This window comes from Argopecten irradians, chromosome 6, assembly GCF_041381155.1.
Source record: "Argopecten irradians isolate NY chromosome 6, Ai_NY, whole genome shotgun sequence".
Lineage (NCBI taxonomy): Eukaryota > Metazoa > Mollusca > Bivalvia > Pectinida > Pectinidae > Argopecten > Argopecten irradians.
The window spans coordinates 45188333-45209824 of record NC_091139.1 but is presented as its reverse complement, the minus strand read 5'-3'; the positions used below and the strand labels follow the sequence as shown (position 1 = coordinate 45209824).

At 38.9% G+C, this 21492-nt stretch overlaps 2 protein-coding genes across 2 annotated transcripts in view; both read right to left on the bottom strand.

The window, feature by feature from the left end:
• The window catches only part of LOC138326554 (nuclear pore complex protein Nup155-like), an 84984-nt gene extending 64391 nt beyond the window's left edge, over nt 1-20593 (bottom strand). Inside the window, 14 exon segments of the mRNA XM_069272651.1 lie at nt 2834-2931; nt 3109-3169; nt 3172-3199; nt 4008-4031; nt 4033-4074; nt 4076-4083; nt 7225-7330; nt 7496-7656; nt 8313-8405; nt 9037-9107; nt 9758-9854; nt 10229-10366; nt 11119-11266; nt 20229-20593. Of these exon segments, the coding sequence (XP_069128752.1) occupies nt 2834-2931; nt 3109-3169; nt 3172-3199; nt 4008-4031; nt 4033-4074; nt 4076-4083; nt 7225-7330; nt 7496-7656; nt 8313-8405; nt 9037-9107; nt 9758-9854; nt 10229-10366; nt 11119-11266; nt 20229-20252 (1099 nt within the window). The 5' untranslated portion in view covers nt 20253-20593.
• LOC138326035 (uncharacterized) lies at nt 16929-19408 on the bottom strand. Its single transcript, XM_069272142.1, has 2 exons — nt 18927-19408; nt 16929-18687 (listed from the first exon to the last, which is right to left on the bottom strand). The coding sequence occupies exon 2, from the start codon at nt 18574-18576 to the stop codon at nt 17299-17301; it is 1278 nt and encodes a 425-aa protein (XP_069128243.1). The 5' UTR covers nt 18577-18687; nt 18927-19408; the 3' UTR covers nt 16929-17298.
• Nucleotides 20594-21492: the final 899 nt, after the last annotated feature.

The window sequence follows — 21492 nt, the reverse complement described above, 5'->3', positions numbered from 1 at the left end:
CTGATTTAGTAACAGCGACCAGGTGTACTATATCATACCTACCTGATTTAGTAACAGCGACCAGGTGTACTATATCAGATTTAGTAACAGCGACCAGGTGTACTATATCATACCTACCTGATTTAGTAACAGCGACCAGGTGTACTATATCATACCTACCTGATTTAGTAACAGCGACCAGGTGTACTATATCATACCTACCTGATTTAGTAACAGCGACCAGGTGTACTATATCATACCTACCTGATTTAGTAACAGCGACCAGGTGTACTATATCATACCTACCTGATTTAGTAACAGCGACCAGGTGTACTATACCATACCTACCTGATTTAGTAACAGCGGACCAGGTGTACTATACCATACCTACCTGATTTAGTAACAGCGACCAGGTGTACTATATCATACCTACCTGATTTAGTAACAGCGACCAGGTGTACTATATCATACCTACCTGATTTAGTAACAGCGACCAGGTGTACTATATCATACCTACCTGATTTAGTAACAGCGACCAGGTGTACTATACCATACCTACCTGATTTAGTAACAGCGACCAGGTGTACTATATCATACCTACCTGATTTAGTAACAGCGACCAGGTGTACTATATCATACCTACCTGATTTAGTAACAGCGACCAGGTGTACTATATCATACCTACCTGATTTAGTAACAGCGACCAGGTGTACTATACCATACCTACCTGATTTAGTAACAGCGACCAGGTGTACTATATCATACCTACCTGATTTAGTAACAGCGACCAGGTGTACTATATCATACCTACCTGATTTAGTAACAGCGACCAGGTGTACTATATCATACCTACCTGATTTAGTAACAGCGACCAGGTGTACTATATCATACCTACCTGATTTAGTAACAGCGACCAGGTGTACTATATCATACCTACCTGATTTAGTAACAGCGACCAGGTGTACTATATCATACCTACCTGATTTAGTAACAGCGACCAGGTGTACTATATCATACCTACCTGATTTAGTAACAGCGACCAGGTGTACTATATCATACCTACCTGATTTAGTAACAGCGACCAGGTGTACTATATCATACCTACCTGATTTAGTAACAGCGACCAGGTGTACTATATCATACCTACCTGATTTAGTAACAGCGACCAGGTGTACTATATCATACCTACCTGATTTAGTAACAGCGACCAGGTGTACTATATCATACCTACCTGATTTAGTAACAGCGACCAGGTGTACTATATCATACCTACCTGATTTAGTAACAGCGACCAGGTGTACTTTATCATACCTACCTGATTTAGTAACAGCGACCAGGTGTACTATACCATACCTACCTGATTTAGTAACAGCGACCAGGTGTACTATATCACACCTACCTGATTTAGTAACAGCGACCAGGTGTACTATATCATACCTACCTGATTTAGTAACAGCGACCAGGTGTACTATATCATACCTACCTGATTTAGTAACAGCGACCAGGTGTACTATATCATACCTACCTGATTTAGTAACAGTGACCAGGTGTACTATATCATACCTACCTGATTTAGTAACAGCGACCAGGTGTACTATATCACACCTACCTGATTTAGTAACAGCGACCAGGTGTACTATATCATACCTACCTGATTTAGTAACAGCGACCAGGTGTACTATATCATACCTACCTGATTTAGTAACAGCGACCAGGTGTACTATATCATACCTACCTGATTTAGTAACAGCGACCAGGTGTACTATATCATACCTACCTGATTTAGTAACAGCGACCAGGTGTACTATATCATACCTACCTGATTTAGTAACAGCGACCAGGTGTACTATATCATACCTACCTGATTTAGTAACAGCGACCAGGTGTACTATATCATACCTACCTGATTTAGTAACAGCGACCAGGTGTACTATATCATACCTACCTGATTTAGTAACAGCGACCAGGTGTACTATACCATACCTACCTGATTTAGTAACAGCGACCAGGTGTACTTATATCATACCTACCTGATTTAGTAACAGCGACCAGGTGTACTATATCATACCTACCTGATTTAGTAACAGCGACCAGGTGTACTATATCATACCTACCTGATTTAGTAACAGTGACCAGGTGTACTATATCACACCTACCTGATTTAGTAACAGCGACCAGGTGTACTATATCATACCTACCTGATTTAGTAACAGCGACCAGGTGTACTATATCATACCTACCTGATTTAGTAACAGCGACCAGGTGTGTTACTTTATCATACCTACCTGATTTAGTAAACAGCGACCAGGTGTACTATATCATACCTACCTGATTTAGTAACAGCGACCAGGTGTACTATATCATACCTACCTGATTTTAGTAACAGCGACCAGGTGTACTTTATCATACCTACCTGATTTAGTACAGCGACCAGGTGATTTAGTAACAGTGACCAGGTGTACTATATCACACCTACCTGATTTAGTAACAGCCACCAGGTGTACTATATCATACCTACCTGATTTAGTAACAGCGACCAGGTGTACTTTATCATACCTACCTGATTTAGTAACAGTGACCAGGTGTACTATATCACACCTACCTGATTTAGTAACAGCGACCAGGTGTACTATACCATACCTACCTGATTTAGTAACAGCCACCAGGTGTACTATATCATACCTACCTGATTTAGTAACAGCGACCAGGTGTACTTTATCATACATACCTGATTTAGTAACAGTGACCAGGTGTACTATATCACACCTACCTGATTTAGTAACAGCGACCAGGTGTACTATACCATACCTACCTGATTTAGTAACAGCGACCAGGTGTACTTTATCACACCTACCTGATTTAGTAACAGCCACCAGGTGGATGTTGGTAGATTCCTGTCTTGTTATTGCACTAATATGAACTAGTGGCTTGAAGTTGGATCTTTCAATGGTCCTGAAAAAAAAAAACATTCAACTTTTACATAACATTTTAATTTTGATGTTTCATATATCTAAGAATACCATTTATTGAATGTGGTTGGTAAATTTTCTTTTATTTCTTTGATATTCTGACCCTAAAACAACACCTGATTTACAGCTATAAAACCTTATCTCACGGTATATGTCTTACCGAGCGATGTGCCAGGCATTCTGTACAGTGGTCTGTAGTGGAATTGAAGCTACTTTACCATACTGCTACCATCCTGGCCAAGATCAAATACCTACACAAAAACACAATGACATACTTTAAAGTCACACTATACGTAACTATCAACAAAAGTCAAGTTAGATTCCAGACCCAGTTATGTTAGTATTTGTAGATGTAGTAAATTAAGTTATAATCAAAGAATATTTATACTGATTCTTTATAACTTTGGTACAGCAAGTTGTTGAAAGTCGATTTGTAAACATGTCTTCATTTGAAACTGGTTGCCATAGAAGTTACGATTATTGCTGAACGAAAGTTGGAAAGTTCATGACCCGTTCTCAGAAGAATAGTTATGGTAGTCACTTTAAGTTATCAAAGTTTCTGAATCATTATCGCCCATGTTGACTTGCTCATTTATTCCGGTCTCTGCACGATTTACAACAGGATTTTTTTTCAAAATTCTTCTAAATCATGAAAAAAAAGACAGATAGGGATATTGGGACTTTAATAACTAATTCATTAAACAACTTATAACAAAGCATCAAACTGTAAAAACTTCTGTGCTAGGAATCAAACCGGCTTCCTTGTGTTTGACTTAAGTAATCAAATTTTCGAGAAAATCGAGTTAGTATTTATAAGGTTTACAAACATAACGATAATTTATGTGTTTTAAGCAATTTAAAAACAAACTCAGCAATTTTATTTGAGGCATCAAATAATGAATAATATTTTTTTTATTTTTTCTTCTAACAAAATTTCCTGAGAGAACCAAATGAGAAAATGTTCATAACTAAAAACCACCCCTCCTCCAAATAGGAATACAACACACAGCTTTTTATCAGTCCATTCCCTTTCAACACAAACAAAAGACTAAAACTTACCTGTATAGTGCCCTTCTCTGAGCGTTGCGTACAGTATATGTCGAGACTGGTCCAGGCTTAGTTGTAACTAGTGGATCTATCAAATAATATTAAATAATTTACCTAAAGTTTGAGAGATAACAACCTGGCTTAATAAAACTTTACCAAGAATATTTGTCTATGAATGCATAGTTTAGGCATGGGAAAATTCATCAAAAATATTATTTAACAAAGAACAGATGTGTTATTGATACAGACTAATCTTTGGTTAAAATAAAATTCAATTTTACAGTTAATATTCACACAGATAAATCCTGCTGTAACTTGAAAACTTTTGTTTAATTTGAAGCAATTTGTTAGTCTCTAAAACAATTTCCAATATGCATTCAATGATATTCAAAAAAGAGCTGTTTGAGAACAGCAAAGCTCGCCTCTGGAGATTTAATTTAGGTTCCTTGTAATTTACTCTATATGGACTACACATTCCCCGACCACTACAAGTGTGTGATGGCCTACCACACATTCCCTGACCACTACAAGTGTGTGATGGCCTACACATTCCCCGACCACTACATGTGTGTGGTGGCCTACACATTCCCCGACCACTACATGTGTGTGGTGGCCTACACATTCCCTGACCACTACAAGTGTGTAATGGCCTACACATTCCCCAACCACTACATGTGTGTGATGGCCTACACATTCCCCGACCACTACATGTGTGTGGTGGCCTACACATTCCCCGACCACTACATGTGTGTGGTGGCCTACACATTCCCCGACCACTACATGTGTGTGGTGGCCTACACATTCCCCGACCACTACATGTGTGTGATGGACTACACATTCCCCGACCACTACAAGTGTGTGATGGCCTACACATTCCCCGACCACTACAAGTGTGTGATGGCCTACACATTCCCCGACCACTACATGTGTGTGATGGCCTACACATTCCCCGACCACTACATGTGTGTGGTGGCCTACACATTCCCCGACCACTACATGTGTGTGATGGACTACACATTCCCCGACCACTACATGTGTGTGGTGGCCTACACATTCCCCGACCACTACATGTGTGTGGTGGCCTACACATTCCCCGACCACTACATGTGTGTGGTGGCCTACACATTCCCCGACCACTACATGTGTGTGGTGGCCTACACATTCCCCGACCACTACATGTGTGTGGTGGCCTACACATTCCCCGACCACTACATGTGTGTGGTGGCCTACACATTCCCCGACCACTACATGTGTGTGGTGGCCTACACATTCCCCGACCACTACATGTGTGTGGTGGCCTACACATTCCCCGCCGACCACTACATGTGTGTGGTGGCCTACACATTCCCCGACCACTACATGTGTGTGGTGGCCTACACATTCCCCGACCACTACATGTGTGTGGTGGCCTACACATTCCCCTGACCACTACATGTGTGTGGTGGCCTACACATTCCCCAACCACTACATGTGTGTGGTGGCCTACACATTCCCCGACCACTACATGTGTGTGGTGGCCTACACATTCCCCGACCACTACATGTGTGTGGTGGCCTACACATTCCCCAACCACTACATGTGTGTGGTGGCCTACACATTCCCCAACCACTACATGTGTGTGGTGGCCTACACATTCCCACCACTACATGTGTGTGATGGCCTACACATTCCCCGACCACTACATGTGTGTGATGGCCTACACATTCCCCGACCACTACATGTGTGTGGATGGCCTACACAGTCCCCGACCACTACATGTGTGTGGTGGCCTACACATTCCCCGACCACTACATGTGTGTGATGGCCTACACATTCCCTGACCACTACATGTGTGTGGTGGCCTACACATTCCCCGACCAATACATGTGTGTGATGGCCTACACATTCCCCGACCACTACATGTGTGTGATGGCCTACACATTCCCCGACCACTACATGTGTGTGATGGCCTACACATTCCCCGACCACTACATGTGTGTGATGGCCAACACATTCCCCGACCACTACATGTGTGTGATGGCCTACACATTCCCCGACCACTACTACATGTGTGTGTGGTGGCCTACACATTCCCCGACCACTACATGTGTGTGGTGGCCTACACATTCCCCGACCAATACATGTCTGTGTGGTGGCTACACCATTCCCCGACCACTACATGTGTGTGGTGGCCTACACATTCCCCGACCACTACATGTGTGTGGTGGCCTACACATTCCCCGACCACTACATGTGTGTGGTGGCCTACACATTCCCCGACCACTACATGTGTGTGGTGGCCTACACATTCCCCGACCACTACATGTGTGTGATGGCCTACACATTCCCCGACCACTACATGTGTGTGATGGCCTACACATTCCCCAACCATTAGATTTGTGTGGTGACCTATACATTCCCCAACCACTACATGTGTGTGGTGACCTACACATTCCCCGACGACTACATGTGTGTGGTGGCCTACACTTTCCCTGACCACTACATGTGTGTGGTGGCCTACACATTCCCCGACCACTACATGTTTGTGATGGCCTACACATTCCCCGACCACCACATGTGTGTGATGGCCTACACATTCCCCAACAACTTCATGTGTGTGGTGACCTACATTTTCCCCGACCACCCTTCACATTCCCCGACCACTACATGTGTGTGGTGGCCTACACATTCCCCGACCACTACATGTGTGTGGTGGCCTACACATTCCCCGACAACTACATGTGTGTGGTGGCCTACACATTCTCCGACCACTACATGTGTGTGGTGGCCTACACATTCCCCAACCACTACATCTGTGTGGTGGCCTACACATTCCCCGACCACTACATGTGTGTGGTGGCCTACACATTCCCTGACCACTACATGTTTGTGATGGCCTACACATTCCCCAACAACTTCATGTGTGTGGTGACCTACATTTTCCCCGACCACCCTTCACATTCCCCGACCACTACATGTGTGTGGTGGCCTACACATTCCCCGACCACTACATGTGTGTGGTGGCCTACACATTCCCCGACCACTACATGTGTGTGGTGGCCTACACATTCCCCGACCACTACATGTGTGTGGTGGCCTACACATTCCCCAACCACTACATCTGTGTGGTGGCCTACACATTCCCCGACCACTACATGTGTGTGATGGCGTACACATTCCCCAACTACTACATGTGTGTGATGGCCTACACATTCCCCGACCACTACATGTTTGTGATGAAGCTACCCACCGTCCTCACTGAAGCTGAAGTTGAGAAACGATGGGATGAGGAAAGAGAGTGTGCTGGTCGAATGGTTAATCTTCCGGCACTTTCGACTGAACCAGCCGTCATCTGCCTAAAATGTAAATAACAGTAATTTTTTAACAATGGAAATGCACATAATTAAGAAATAACAGAGTTTGCAGTTTTTTATTCTAAATGCACTAGTTGTTTTGGTTGTGCTCGACAAAGTCGGATAAGTTCATTATGATGACACAGGGGTGAGACTAATAATTGTTACCTGATATGCCAGCTCATAAAGACAACCATCCTTCCCTGCCATAAATATACGTCCATTGTCCGAGCCGATGATGTTCACGATGTATGTGTTGTCTGTAGGTATGGAGAACAGTGGCTCTGGTAACAGGTGCATCTCACCGTTCCCAAGTTCTCCTGGTATTCCTGTAAAAGTTCAACATCAAAATTAACTCCTCCTGGTATTCCTGTCAAAATTCAATCCTAAAAATTAACTTCTGATAATCCTGTCAAAATTCAACCCTCGAAACTGTTAAAGTTCTGGTAAGCCAACAATCTGAAATCACTTGACAGTTTTTTTGATATACATATATATCATAACCTAAATGGATATTGGTCTTGTGTTGCATGTGTATTGCTTGTCACCTCTTCTAAACATGTATGTCAAATTCATTATATATCAATAGTACAGCCAAGTGTGATACACATGCAATCATTGTAATGTATAGTGTCTGCAGTGTCTGTATTGTAGTGTAAGGTTTAGTTTTGTCCAATGTAATATTGTACTGTGTATATTATGAAAATCAATAAAAAAAAATTGAAATGTTAAAAAAAAAAAAAATAAAGTTCTGGTAAGCCTGTCAAAATACAATCCTCAAAATTAACTGAAGTCCTTGCTCTGTCAGCTTGTGTACATCAATGTTATAAAAAGACACGGTAACTTGATCAATTGTTAGAATTGGCGATAAAGAAATCTAATACCAAATGTCTCTATGTACCCCACAAAAACATTCTCCTTTTTTATTATTAAATACGGACCAATAATTGTATACACATGTTTGTAGTGTGTCCGTGCTACTTACCATCTCTGGGTTGTGAGAAACTGACCCCGAGCAGGACAATGTCCACTGGCGTGGCCAGACACAGAAGGTACTGTATGTGGGGCTGAAAAATTCCTGTAACAAGACGCCATCAAGAATGTCAACAGTGATAATAAAAAAATACTGATCAGAAACATGTTCTACTTTTTTTTTTAACTTAAAGAATGTATTGTTCATTAATAATTTCTACATTGTCCATATTCCTGGCATAACAATGATCACATTTGCACTCGTTGTTGGCTGCTTTACCGATGTGAAAAAATAAATACGGCTATATGATACACACCAACAAGAAGTGTAGGAAAAGTCAAAAGGAAGATTATACAAAGAAAGGACATTGGAAGGGATGACTCAAAACTATAGCCACCTCATCACAATGGTTCATAATAATGGTAAAAATGAAAACATGAGCCAAACCATCACTTTTCTTTGAATGTTAGTAAATACTATTAATCAGCAAATAAAACTGAATTTTGACCGCTTGTGACATTGAATTTTGATTGCTTGTGACATTGAATTTTGAACACTTGTGACATTGACTTTTTACCATTTGTGACATTGAATTTTTGAACGTGACACTTCAAACTTCAATCATATCTTGGATGTTACCTAGAGTTCTGAACATCAGATTTTGTTCATACAAAAGCTTCATAACCTTTTATCAACTCTGGGTTTAATTAAAGCGACACTCAGGGTGGTTTCTTACCAACTTTAGGTTTAACTAACGCAACACTCAGGATGGTTTCACTCAGCCCGTCGAAGTAAGCCAAGTCACTTCTGTATTAAAGACAAAAAGCAAATGTTAATATTCTCTTTCTGAAAAATAGATATATTGGTGATGTTTCTTAGAGTGTTGTATTACCTATTTTCAATTATTTTCTTATTTATGATTTTAAACGTCAATATGTTAACATTTTAATTTGTGAGTACCAGTATGGAATAAATTTCAAGCTTTATTGTCTAAAACAGGATCCACAGATAAAAACTCCATTTCAGATCTCTGTACTGTAAACCAACTTTACAGTGACATAATTGTGTGTTTATACCTCATGACTTCATCAAGATTTCATTTCTTGAATTAATCATATAGTTCTTATTTGTCGATTCACTAAATAGTTTTAAGTGATAAATTTCCATGGTTTTTAATTATGGGTCATACTCTGTATTTGGATATTGTAGTGTTATCTGCCCTTGCGGGTTTAGGTATTGATTGTGACGTCACATGTTTGTGAGCGTAACGTCATACTTTTCAGAGAAAATTGTGAGTTTTGCTCACAAAATGATGATGTAACTATGAATAGCTACCAACAAGGGAGGTAATTCTGTAATAAACACGGAATATGTAAAATTTAATCACATATAAAAACATGTTGGTTGACAGTATTATGCCTGTTTAACAATGAGTCACGTGGAAGACTCCTACTCACCCATCTTCATATCTCCACACAAATATGTCACTATCAATAGCCAGCCAAGCTCGCTCCACATCAGGGAACAGGCCCATCATACAGTTACACTGCATACCTTTACTTCAGTCAAGGATATAACCACAAAACTGTATCAGGTCAATCATACCTAGGGCTAACATTGATTCTATCATTCCCCTTTATCTGGTTTAATTTTGCATTAAACTTCTTAAAAATACAAAATAGGTTCAACTATTGCTGCACTACATATGTTGTCACTTTTCTCTTCTGTCAACAAAATGTGCTACTTCAACTATGAACCATGCATCATTCCCAACTTCATGCAATCATAGAATAAATTTTCATTTTAGACCGACTAAATGTTTAATTATTATTATTTTCAAACTCGTGAATTCTATATCAAATAATAATAGTATATGTATCGAACAACAGTTTGATCAACAGCATGATGTAATATGCATTTCAGGATACGTCCAAACTGTTCCATGAGCTCGGGAGGAAGAGGGACAAGTTTGGCATTGCTGATCTCAGGCAAACATTCGAGTCCGACTCTGGCTTCAGAAAGACTAGGATAGTCCAGCTCATTCAGGCCACTGATGCAGGGCTGGTCTACATAGAAATTCATCAGTTAAAATTCATGTTTCCTTAACTTGTGTAAATCATGTGATGATGTGGTTACCAGAACATCATTATTTATTTAATCAAGGTACAACCATTATTACTTGTAAACATACTTAATAATGAGGATTTTGTAAATATTAAATAAACATTCCTCTTCATTTTTGGCACCATCAATTCAATAGATAAAATTACGATTTATTTACATATGTATTTATAAAATATAATTTTCCAATATTTGAAATTAGAATTGTGTATCTGGTGTTTTTCTTTTCCTTTCTCCCCAAATTTCTCCATAATATGAGCAGGAACTTTGAGTTGATCTGAGAGATCTACATAATTTCTGGAGTAATTTTGGTTTGGGTTGTGTTTTAATTATGCCTTACTATATACATATGTATACATATGAACCTGAGAGTTGATTTGAGAGATCCACATAATTTCTGGAGTAATTTTGGTTTGGGTTGTGTTTTAATTATGCCTTACTATATACATATGTATACATATGAACCTGAAAGTTGATTTGAGAGATCCACATAATTTCTGGAGTAATTTTGGTTTGGGTTGTGTTTTGATTATGCCTTACTATATACATATGAACCTGAGAGTTGATTTGAGAGATCCACATAATTTCTGGAGTGATTTTGGTTTGTGTTATGTTTTTCCCCATACTATGAACAGGAACTTTAATTTGAGTTAATTGATCTGATAGATCCAGATAATTTCTGGGGTGATTCCCTTACTATGAACAGGAACTTTGAGTTGATCTGAGAGATCCAGATAATTTCTATCGTCTTGCATGTGTTTGTCGACGAGTCTCCCCGTACTGTCCATCACATCCTGGTGAGTGGGGGGAGGCATCACTCCGGGCGACATAAAGGAAGCCATCTTCTGCACATTAAAAAATAGGATACAAATTATCCAAGACCTAATAAACACAATTCAGAAAAATAAATAAGTCTTTCAAGTTATAAATATGTGCTGTAATTTCCATATTCCAACATTAAGAGACGGTATACTGACAAAATTTCCCATTTATGTCTGAGCGTAGTAAAAAGTTGTGACAGTTAACCATGAAGCTAGGTTGTGATCTACCATTTAATTTGACAATTTTATTGTTATATAATTAGTAATTACAAAGTGACTTCTACAGATATTTTTTTCATCTAAACCTACATCAAGCATAAAAAGAAGAATAATTATGTTCCAATAATTCTGCTTTTACAATACTTATAAATCACCATATATGTTTTTCCATGCCTTCGAATGATTTTCACATTCATCAAAACTATATGGTTTTCAATAGATCATACTTGAGAAAAAATATGTAAAAATGTTCATCCAGTTTAATGGCACATATCACTTTAATAGTAGCCACCAGGACTTAAAATAATGTCACCGATAAACAAGATGCAGATTTTATGCTTTCAAAAGGTGTTAACTGATGCTGTACCAAAATTAATGAGGATTATGGCAAAAATATTGTCTTCAGTTTAGTAACATGCACTTATAATTATGCGATTTGTAAAGTAGGCTAGGTGAAAAACTTAGAACTAAAATTAGAATAATAAAATTTCTCCCTAGTTTCAATAAGAGACGTTCTAGTCTCTGTGTTAGATCCATATGAAGTAGCAAGAAATTCAAGAAAACAACTTTCAGACATCTAAAAACATTATCTATTTTGAACAGTAGGGTTATTATTTTCATATCAATTGATTTACTCAGGGCGGGTTGTGAAAATAATTTAACTACATATCACTGCAGTTTGATCTTTAGTTTGATTGTATTCGTATGTGTAGATCCCACATATGTAGTTCGATCACGAGAAGGTGGGAATATAATTCAGTGTAGGCCTAACCTATAAATAGCATCAATGGAAATAACATTCAATTGTGAAAGTAAACATACATACTTACTACGGGGAAATGATAGAGTTAAGACTCTCAAATCTGTTTTTAAATCTCACTAATGACAACTAACAGTAAATTTCAATCTCTGAGGTATTAAAGCACCTCATCACTTCAGATTTGCAGTAGAACATGAGGTGCCCGCCATTATTTCTTGCCGGCTTGTGACTAATAATTTCAAGTGAGAACGGAGACGGAGAGGACCAATTCCGGATTTTATTTTTTTATTTTTATTTCTAATTATTTTTGGGGTCTTCAATAAAGTTTCAACTAATTATATAAAAAACTAAAAATAAGACCTAATGACTAATATACTAGAAGCCTAATAACTGTGTATGATCAGAAACATATATACCAAAAACACTACTGAGATTCTTTGTAAAAGTCTCTGCTGACGGTAAGACCTCCGGTTTAGAAGCATTTTCCCAGCACAAGGATCTGAGAACTAGTTACAGTAAAGTTTATATAATTATGGACTCAAGAGAGTGCCCAAAGACCATTTTTGGATGTTTTTGAGGTCTGGATAAAAAAAGGTTAAAATCATACTCTGTACATTCAGAAACATTTTGAGATTTTTACCGAATTGTATGTTTAGACCCCTAAAACATCTAGAAGTGGTCTATGGGAACTCTGATGGGTCCATAATTATATAAACTTTAACTAATCCCCAGATCACTGTAAATATCAATCTAACATATTGAAATATTATTCAACCGGACAATTAATTTATAACTTAGGGGAGAGTGGGAGTAGTTGAGCCATTTTATGCATATTAAAGCTCTTCGAAAAATTGGCACAGGGAAATATATTTATCTAATTCTATCGTAAAGTGCACATATGTCTCTATAATTTTGTATGTTAAAAGTATTTCCTTTGGCCTATATATTACAATAATAATCATTTCAAGTTCTCAGTTTAATGGCTCAACTTATCCCGTGTCCGGGGCTACTTGAACAACCAACCGGGGTAAGTTGAGCCACACACTTTTCGCGTACCAAGGACGTTGTTGGCGTTACTAATAAAGTAATAAAAGTATTATAATGATATCTGAATATGTATATACTGATGCACATGTATATCATCCATAAATCTTTAGCTTATTATTAACCAGTATGTTTTTTGCCAGCTTAAGATGCTCCACCGCTGACAAATGGTATTTTTTCACTATTAAAAACAGGAACAGACGATTAAATATTTTTCTTCAGTTACAAAAGTTACTTACTTTACACCATTACCACCATTGAAAAGTTTGAGCTTCTAATTTTACTTCAAGTTAAAGATATGAAAAATAATTAATTGCATCCCGAAAAAATTCCGTGTCACTATATCCTATATGGAAGGAAGTACTGACTGCGCATGCATCAAAGGCGAAATAAAGCATTTTATATGATTTTTTTGTGTCAATTAGACATATATATACATGATCAAACACCAATTATTGTTCAACTAATGAATATCATTTATGCTTTGTCGGCGGTGGAGCATCTTTAAGTTTACTTTGTGTACCTTGTGTAAGGGTGTGTGGGTGGGTGCACGTGTGTTTTTTTAAATGGTCTATATGAACTTTGTCTTGTTTTTTTTTTTTTTTTTTTTTTTGTCATGATATAACAAAGAAAAATGTTTACAAAAGTAGTTGAATGACAACGTATTACAAATGAGCGGTACAATTGTTCAAATACAATGTACAGTAACAAACATGTGCTGTTTTAACATAGGTCGATTTAGTCACGAATCCAAAATGCAACAAATCATTGATAAGCCTAGACTAAATATTACTTAACCTTAACTTTGTATAACGATCATATTCAAAATTAGACGAGGCAAATATAGCCAAAGGCAAATTGCTTGATCATGTATAAAATACATGTGTCTAGAGTGTCATTGTATGTACAAGCGTAGCGTACGCGTTCAAATATATATTATTCGTGAAATTATCAGAGAATCAATTCTTGTATGTATACTATGCAAAATATCAATATACAGAATATATTTGTATAAGACTTAATAGCAAAGAAAAACGGAATAATTCAAATACACTTTGTAATATGTAATTGAATAGCAGCGGCACAGGGTGAAGTAGTAGACACGTTCATTAAGTTTCTGATTCTGACTATATCAAAACATGCCTAGCAATCACCTCTGTATAAAGACCATCTGTTTAATGAGACTTTTTTTTCTAGCAACCCAAATGACCAATTTCACCACCTGACTATGTCCATTGGGTGGTCTTTATAGACGTTTCAGTTAATCTTTAAATTACCACGCATCTCAAAATAAATCATCATCAGATTCGCAGTTCTGGCAAATGTATACTGATGACCCATCGGTACATTCCTCGTGGATTCACAACTTGCAATTTATGCACTGAATCCAAGACGTTTTTGGTTCAATGGTAATGAATTCTTTGTTTCACTTGTAAAAGTAAGGGACTCGCGCCATCTCCTTGGCTTATAACTGGGAATATTAGAAACAGACATAGTTAGAGTATAATCTTTGACCCAGGTTGAACACTTGTTCTTGTTTCAAGCAATGCAACTTCCTTTTGTTTATGACCAATTCAATGGACTATCTCATAGTGAAATTGAAGGCAGCTCGGCGAAAAACATTTGACCAATCACAGGCTAGCAATGATTTCCTTTGAAGACTACAGAGAGAGCGATGCCTAACATCAAAGCCACACAATCAACCACAGTGTACCGTTATACGGCTCTTTTGATGTACATCAAAGGACTCAATTACCTGTTCTGTTCTGTTGTCTCCAGTTTTACTATGAGATAGTCCAGGGGTGTAGAGATTGTAAGTACTGGAGTATCGAGGATGGTTGTATGGGTGCTGCAAGGTTATATTATAACTGACAAAGGGAGATAATTGAGTTTTTAATGCATAAAGAATTATTCCCTCCATGGTATTCTCTTGTAACACTGTGAACAGTTGAAATAAAGATTTGGAACTGAACAGGGTGTTTGTTGTACTAAATGTAAGAGAAGAGTGAGCTCCCCACACAAAAGACCTAACTGCACTCCAAGAATGGTCGGGAAAAAGGTTCCTAAGTTTCTACACAGATAAATGTGTTGTAACAACATTGGGTAAATCATCAAATGATCCGCGCCACTACTATCTTACGAAAGAAAACAAATACCAGCTCAAGGAAGTGGATAGTCAGACTGATCCGACATCACGGTAGACTCCAAACTTACTTTTGATCAACACATTCAGACCAAGGTTAACAAGGCAAACGACATAACTGGCCTTATCAGAAGAACTTTCACTCATTTGGACGAGGAGAGCGTCTTCATGTTATATAAGGCCTTAGTGAGACCTCACTTAGAGTATGGAAACACAATATGACACCCACATAAAGTGGAACCAATATAACAGCGATTGAGAATGTCCATCGGAGGATACAAAGCTAATCCCAACTACTAAGGATCTACAATATTCAGCTAAACAAAAATACGCATTAATTCCAACCCTAGTCTACAGAAGAATCAGAGGAGACATGATAGAGAAAATGTTGAATACATAGGATCAATCAGTCATCCTGAACCTGCAACGTACAACGTAACCACAGTTTTACTAGAGGTCATAACTACAAAATATCATGTTGGGAAATATTGGTTTAGCTCTCGAATTGTGTCCCCATGGAATTGTCTACTATCCGAAGTTGTAAAAACACCGAACATCAAAACATTTGAATCCCGTCTTGACGAACACTGGAAAAACGAAAACGTTCTATAGGACAATCGCTCCCCCACCGGGAAAGGTTAGACAACAAAGGATCTGATATAGAGGCCCAAGCTTGTGTTCAGAAATCATCCTGAGGTATGTACTGTAATCCATACCAAATAAAGATATAGCCTTTTCCTATATAAGAATGTGAGGGGATGCTCATTGTCACTCACGGGATGACACGTTTCACGTAGAGCGAGACAAAGCCTCTGAATGGTATTCTATTCGGTACATATTTGACGTAGTCATACATTTATGAACAGCAAAACATATTGTTTTTATTTATAATATTAAATAAATTTGTTTTGTCAATTTTTTAATTTATATTTTTTTATGCCGAGAAAGCAAAGCACAGTACATTGTATTTCATTTCGCTACACTGTCATACACAATCTCCCCTAATTAACTGTGTCTGTTGGCGGGACACCTCCCCAATACTGGCGTCTATAAAGGTTGCCAACACTGGGTCTATCCTAAATCAATTTAACGCATTCACTATGTATCTATCCATATACAATTCACTCTTACATCAGACTTACAGGGAATTCTAATTTAAACCAATGCCAAGGTATCTACTGAAAGCAGTCTCATGTTATGCAATGGTCTTTTGGCCCAGGAAAGCGAAAATTCAAGGTAATTTAAAATCGTTGATGCGTGAAGAATTAACCAAACTTTCTGAAAAATTCCAGTTTCTCTCCAAGAACTACTGGTGTGAGCGGAGTGTATGCCACAATAAACATTTATATACATTCCAAGCATATTTTACTGGTTTTGTAAACATTCGCTGTAAATGTCTGGCAATAATAACACATTTACTCCCAATGCTATCACTACTGGAACTTATGTCTTTACCAATTTACCATTACTTCGTTTTCCGTGTCGTTTATTTCGTAATTCTAAAAATGACTCAATTGGCATCGTGCTTCAGCTTTTATTTATAAATTGAAAAAAAAGTGTATATAAACAGCCACAAAACAATAAAAATGCGGGTTATGAATCAACAGCATGAAGTAACAGTACAAATCACACGCACACGGACAAAATCTTCATGGAAAAGCTCAGTGAAACATTACGTCTGTGTGTGGAGAAACAAAATTAACAGATAAATTTGCCTTGGGGTAAATTATCGCTGTACAATATTTATATTATATGAAAATCTATGGATAAACTGGTTTATCACAATATTTACAACGTATAAAATGTCAACGAAATGTCGCGTATTGCACCATACAGAAAACAAGCATACTAATGCTTGGTGTTGCGTTTTCAGTTTTCAAACGTAACAGTTTAAACCATTTGTTTGAATTCTCTGTCCGACAGAGGTCGCCATTTCCAGTCATGTTTCTTGGCTACTTCCTCTGACATTCGATCATAACAACGTGCGTTTGTTCTCAACTTTCGGTAAAATTCATCGGACCAATCTCGGTCACGTGGCCAGTCCGCCCGTTTGAGGATCGCGTTTGCCCTGACGAGGAACGTCTCCAGGGATTTGCCCTCGTGTGAAAGTAAGAGCACTGTTGCCGTGGACAACCGTTCGTTTATGACGAGTGTTTTAAGTCCACGACAGTTCTTCACCATCATTAGAAATGATGAATCCCCTCTCTCATGGAATGATCCAGAGCGGTGGACGCGAGGAAGGCCTTTCTGGACGAAAACTTCAAGAGTCTTTCTATAGAAGTGGACAATGTCAATCGCATCTCCGTGTGAAATCTTGGCGTACGGCGTATCGAACATAATACTTGACACGGGTGCATGCGGTTGTAACAACAATGCATGTTTACATTTCCCACGAACTTCCAGCGTTACCTTTAAATATGGCGCAATTTCTTTAATCATACGCCATGCATCAGCTGACACGGGTTCAGTGGCGCATGTGTACTTGTCCTGGACCAGACAGAGGTCAGAGAGTCCTGTCCCAGCCAACATGATTGCTACCTCGTCATCAACATGCTGGTTGCTAACAGTTAGTCGTTGAAGACATTCGAACCTCGCCAGTTGTGGAATGGGCGTGTCGGCTTTAGCACAATTGACTATCTCCAGGAAACGAACAGAGTCACTGTTATACCTTAACGCAGCTTCAAACAAACCAGGAACATCTTCGTCGGCGAGCAGTAATTGGTTGATGCTCAGCGTTTTCAGGTTCTTTATGCATGCTATCACGGTATTGAGCTCCTGAAGGATCTGCCCACCAGTACCGTATATCATGTTGCCATTGATACCGCGACTTTCACACGCAAACGTGAACTGAAACGTGTGTAACATGGGCATAGGGAACTCCTCGAAGAAAGACAGGAATGAACTGAGGACGCCCAAAAACAGAAGGTTATAAAAATCAACGATTGGGCAAATAATGATTTTCTTAAAGAGAGACCCAACATTATTTAGACAGTTTTGTGCCTTTTTGGGACACAATTCGCGCGTGAACCCCTTAAACAAGTTGTATCGCCTCCTGGTGAGTGTGCCCTCTTCGAACAAGAACGTGTCCCACACGCGAGGTGAGTAAAACACTTTGTACCACGCTTTACACACACGCGACGCCTGGTGGCGGGCTTTAGGAGTCAACATGGCGAAGATATCCTCCAACAAGATATCGGGAAGCTGAGCCCAGCCATACTCTTCCTCGGTATCCTCAGGCTCAGGATCTCCAGCCTTGTCGAAACCAAATAGTCGGAGATACTGCAAATACATGAAATCAAGGGCGAATTAGTTATCATAAATGTCATAAATAAATCATAAATACTCGCACTGTAAGATAAATATGGTTTTGGAAAATATTGATGGTGATAATGCATAAACATTGCGCTTTACATTTCCCGACTTTTTACTGTGACCACCTCAGTATAAATATTACATGGGTTCATCAACATTCATTGACTTCCTTTTACGACAAGGAACCAATGTTAAATACAACATACCAAAGCCTCCCGAGACTTGAATGAACCATCATCAGCCTGACGATTGTAAGAGGTTTTTTTTTAACTCGCCTTGGCCAACCACAGTCCCACCGGAGTACAACGGAAGGGATGGTTTTCAGATCATGGTAACAGTATCGGTAGAAATTGGAGTATTTCTGCTGTCAGTTAATTATCGTCTTCGATCTCCTGGTGTTTGCCATCACTATCTTTGTATCCACCATGGACTAGGTCATAGAGACTTTGACAACTACAAAAATAGGTCTGTGTAGGCCGGTGATCGGTCCTCTTTTTCCTCTAAAAGTGCCTTCAGTTTTGCTATAACTTGGTCCGATGTTCAGGTGTGGATATAACGACAGTGATAGTAAACCATAGAGTATCAAGGATGGCACGATCAAGACTAATCCAATGAGATAGCACTATTATACCACATGCAATAGGCTACCAAATCAAAATAAGTCAAAAACACTTTCTAACACGTTCGTTAAACAGCGTCAAATATATTCCGTGGCCATCGTTTAAAACTGTTAAAATATTTTAATTTCAATTTGTCATTAAGATAAGCGACTGTTGTATCCCCTTCAGAAGAAGATTTGATGAGTACCACTAATAAACATAAGTAAATTGATCGGATGACTGACGAATTGCTATGATGTTACTTTAGCTATAAGAGCCAATTGAGAAAGATGAACAGTTGAAGCTGTACGTTATAGTTGATGATTTAGGCAGAAATGTTGAAATCAAATAATCTAATGAAATAAATTAATCAAATACTCTAATAAAATAATCAAATAAAATATTCTTATAATGTATTGCAATAAGAAATTAGCACTATTACAAAATAAAAAGAGTATATGTTTACGGTATTGTGTTGTGTCGCTACAAACTAAGAAAACATAATTATCTGGCTCCAATTGTTATTTCTTCGTGCAATAAATTACAAATAATTCTGACATTCAGACTCTCATTCAAGACTCATTTCCTCTGAGAAATCACTGCGCAATAGCAAACAAAGGAAGTCGATGAATCACCACGCAATGTCAACAAAGTATAGTGCCTGCGAATGAAGACCTAAATCGTTATTATCGTTGAAAAATAAATCCACAATGCTTTTCACAACCTGCTCTGACCTAAAAAGTATCTTTCAAAGTTGCGATTGAAGTCTTCCGACATTTGTGCGCATTATATTTCTGACCACGCAAGGCAACAACACATGAAGTCGAGTTTCGTTTTTAATATTGACATCAAATGACCCACACATATCAATTTTATCAGAGCAATAAAAATGAATGTACAAGTACTCACATGGTACAAATCAGAGGACAGCATGCCGACTATCTATCTAAATACTACACAGCAGGCTACATTCCCTCGTCTAAACCCATGCACTACTTTGTAAACAATGCACGCGCGCTCACGTGCACTTCCCTTTTCTACGTCCTGTAAAGTTATGGCGGTATAAATAACGATATGGGAGGGGCTTGTGCTGGTGCCAAACTTCGTTGCTTTGACCTCATTTCATATTTGACCCAAACTTTTGTCTACATGTCCGTGTTTATGTGTTATATAGTCCATGGATATGCGTCTTTGGCATCCAGCCATGTTTGAACAAAGAACATGTTGCTGAAGCGATACAGATGCACCCCTGCTGGTCGTGGATTCTCTACACATTCCTCCCATCGGTAAGCTCTCTCTAAATAAGAATTCTGTGATAATCCTATTGTAAAACCTGTTATTGCTACATTGCAATCATTCAATGATTAATTTATATATTTCGCGTTTCTCGTCATACTGTACAGGATCTTGACTTAATACCTTCCTCCAATCCAGTCATACTGTACAGGTTCTTGACCTAATACCCTCCCCCAATCCAGTCATACTGTACAGGTTCTTGACTTGATACCCTCCCCCAATCCAGTCATACTGTACAGGTTCTTGACTTGATACCGTCCCCCAATCAAGTCATACTGTACAGGTTCTTGACCTAATACCCTCCCCAATCCAGTCAAACTGTACAGGTTCTTGACTTTATACCCTTCCCAATCCAGTCATACTGTACAGGTTCTTGACTTTATACCCTCCCCCAATCAAGTCATACTGTACAGGTTCTTGACTTAATACCCTCCCCCAACACAGTCATACTGTACAGGTTCTTGACTTGATACCTTCCCCCAATCCAGTCATACTGTACAGGTTCTTGACTTGATACCTTCCCCCAATCCAGTCATACTGTACAGGTTCTTGACTTAATACCTTCCCCCAACACAGTCATACTGTACAGGTTCTTGACTTGATACCCTCCCCCAACACAGTCATACTGTACAGGTTCTTGACTTTATACCCTCCCCCAATCCAGTCATACTGTACAGGTTCTTGACTTGATACCTTCCCCCAATCCAGTCATACTGTACAGGTTCTTGACTTGATACCCTCCCCCAACACAGTCATACTGTACAGGTTCTTGACTTTATACCCTCCCCCAATCCAGTCATACTGTACAGGTTCTTGACTTGATACCCTCCCCCAATCCAGTCATACTGTACAGGTTCTTGACTTGATACCCTCCCCC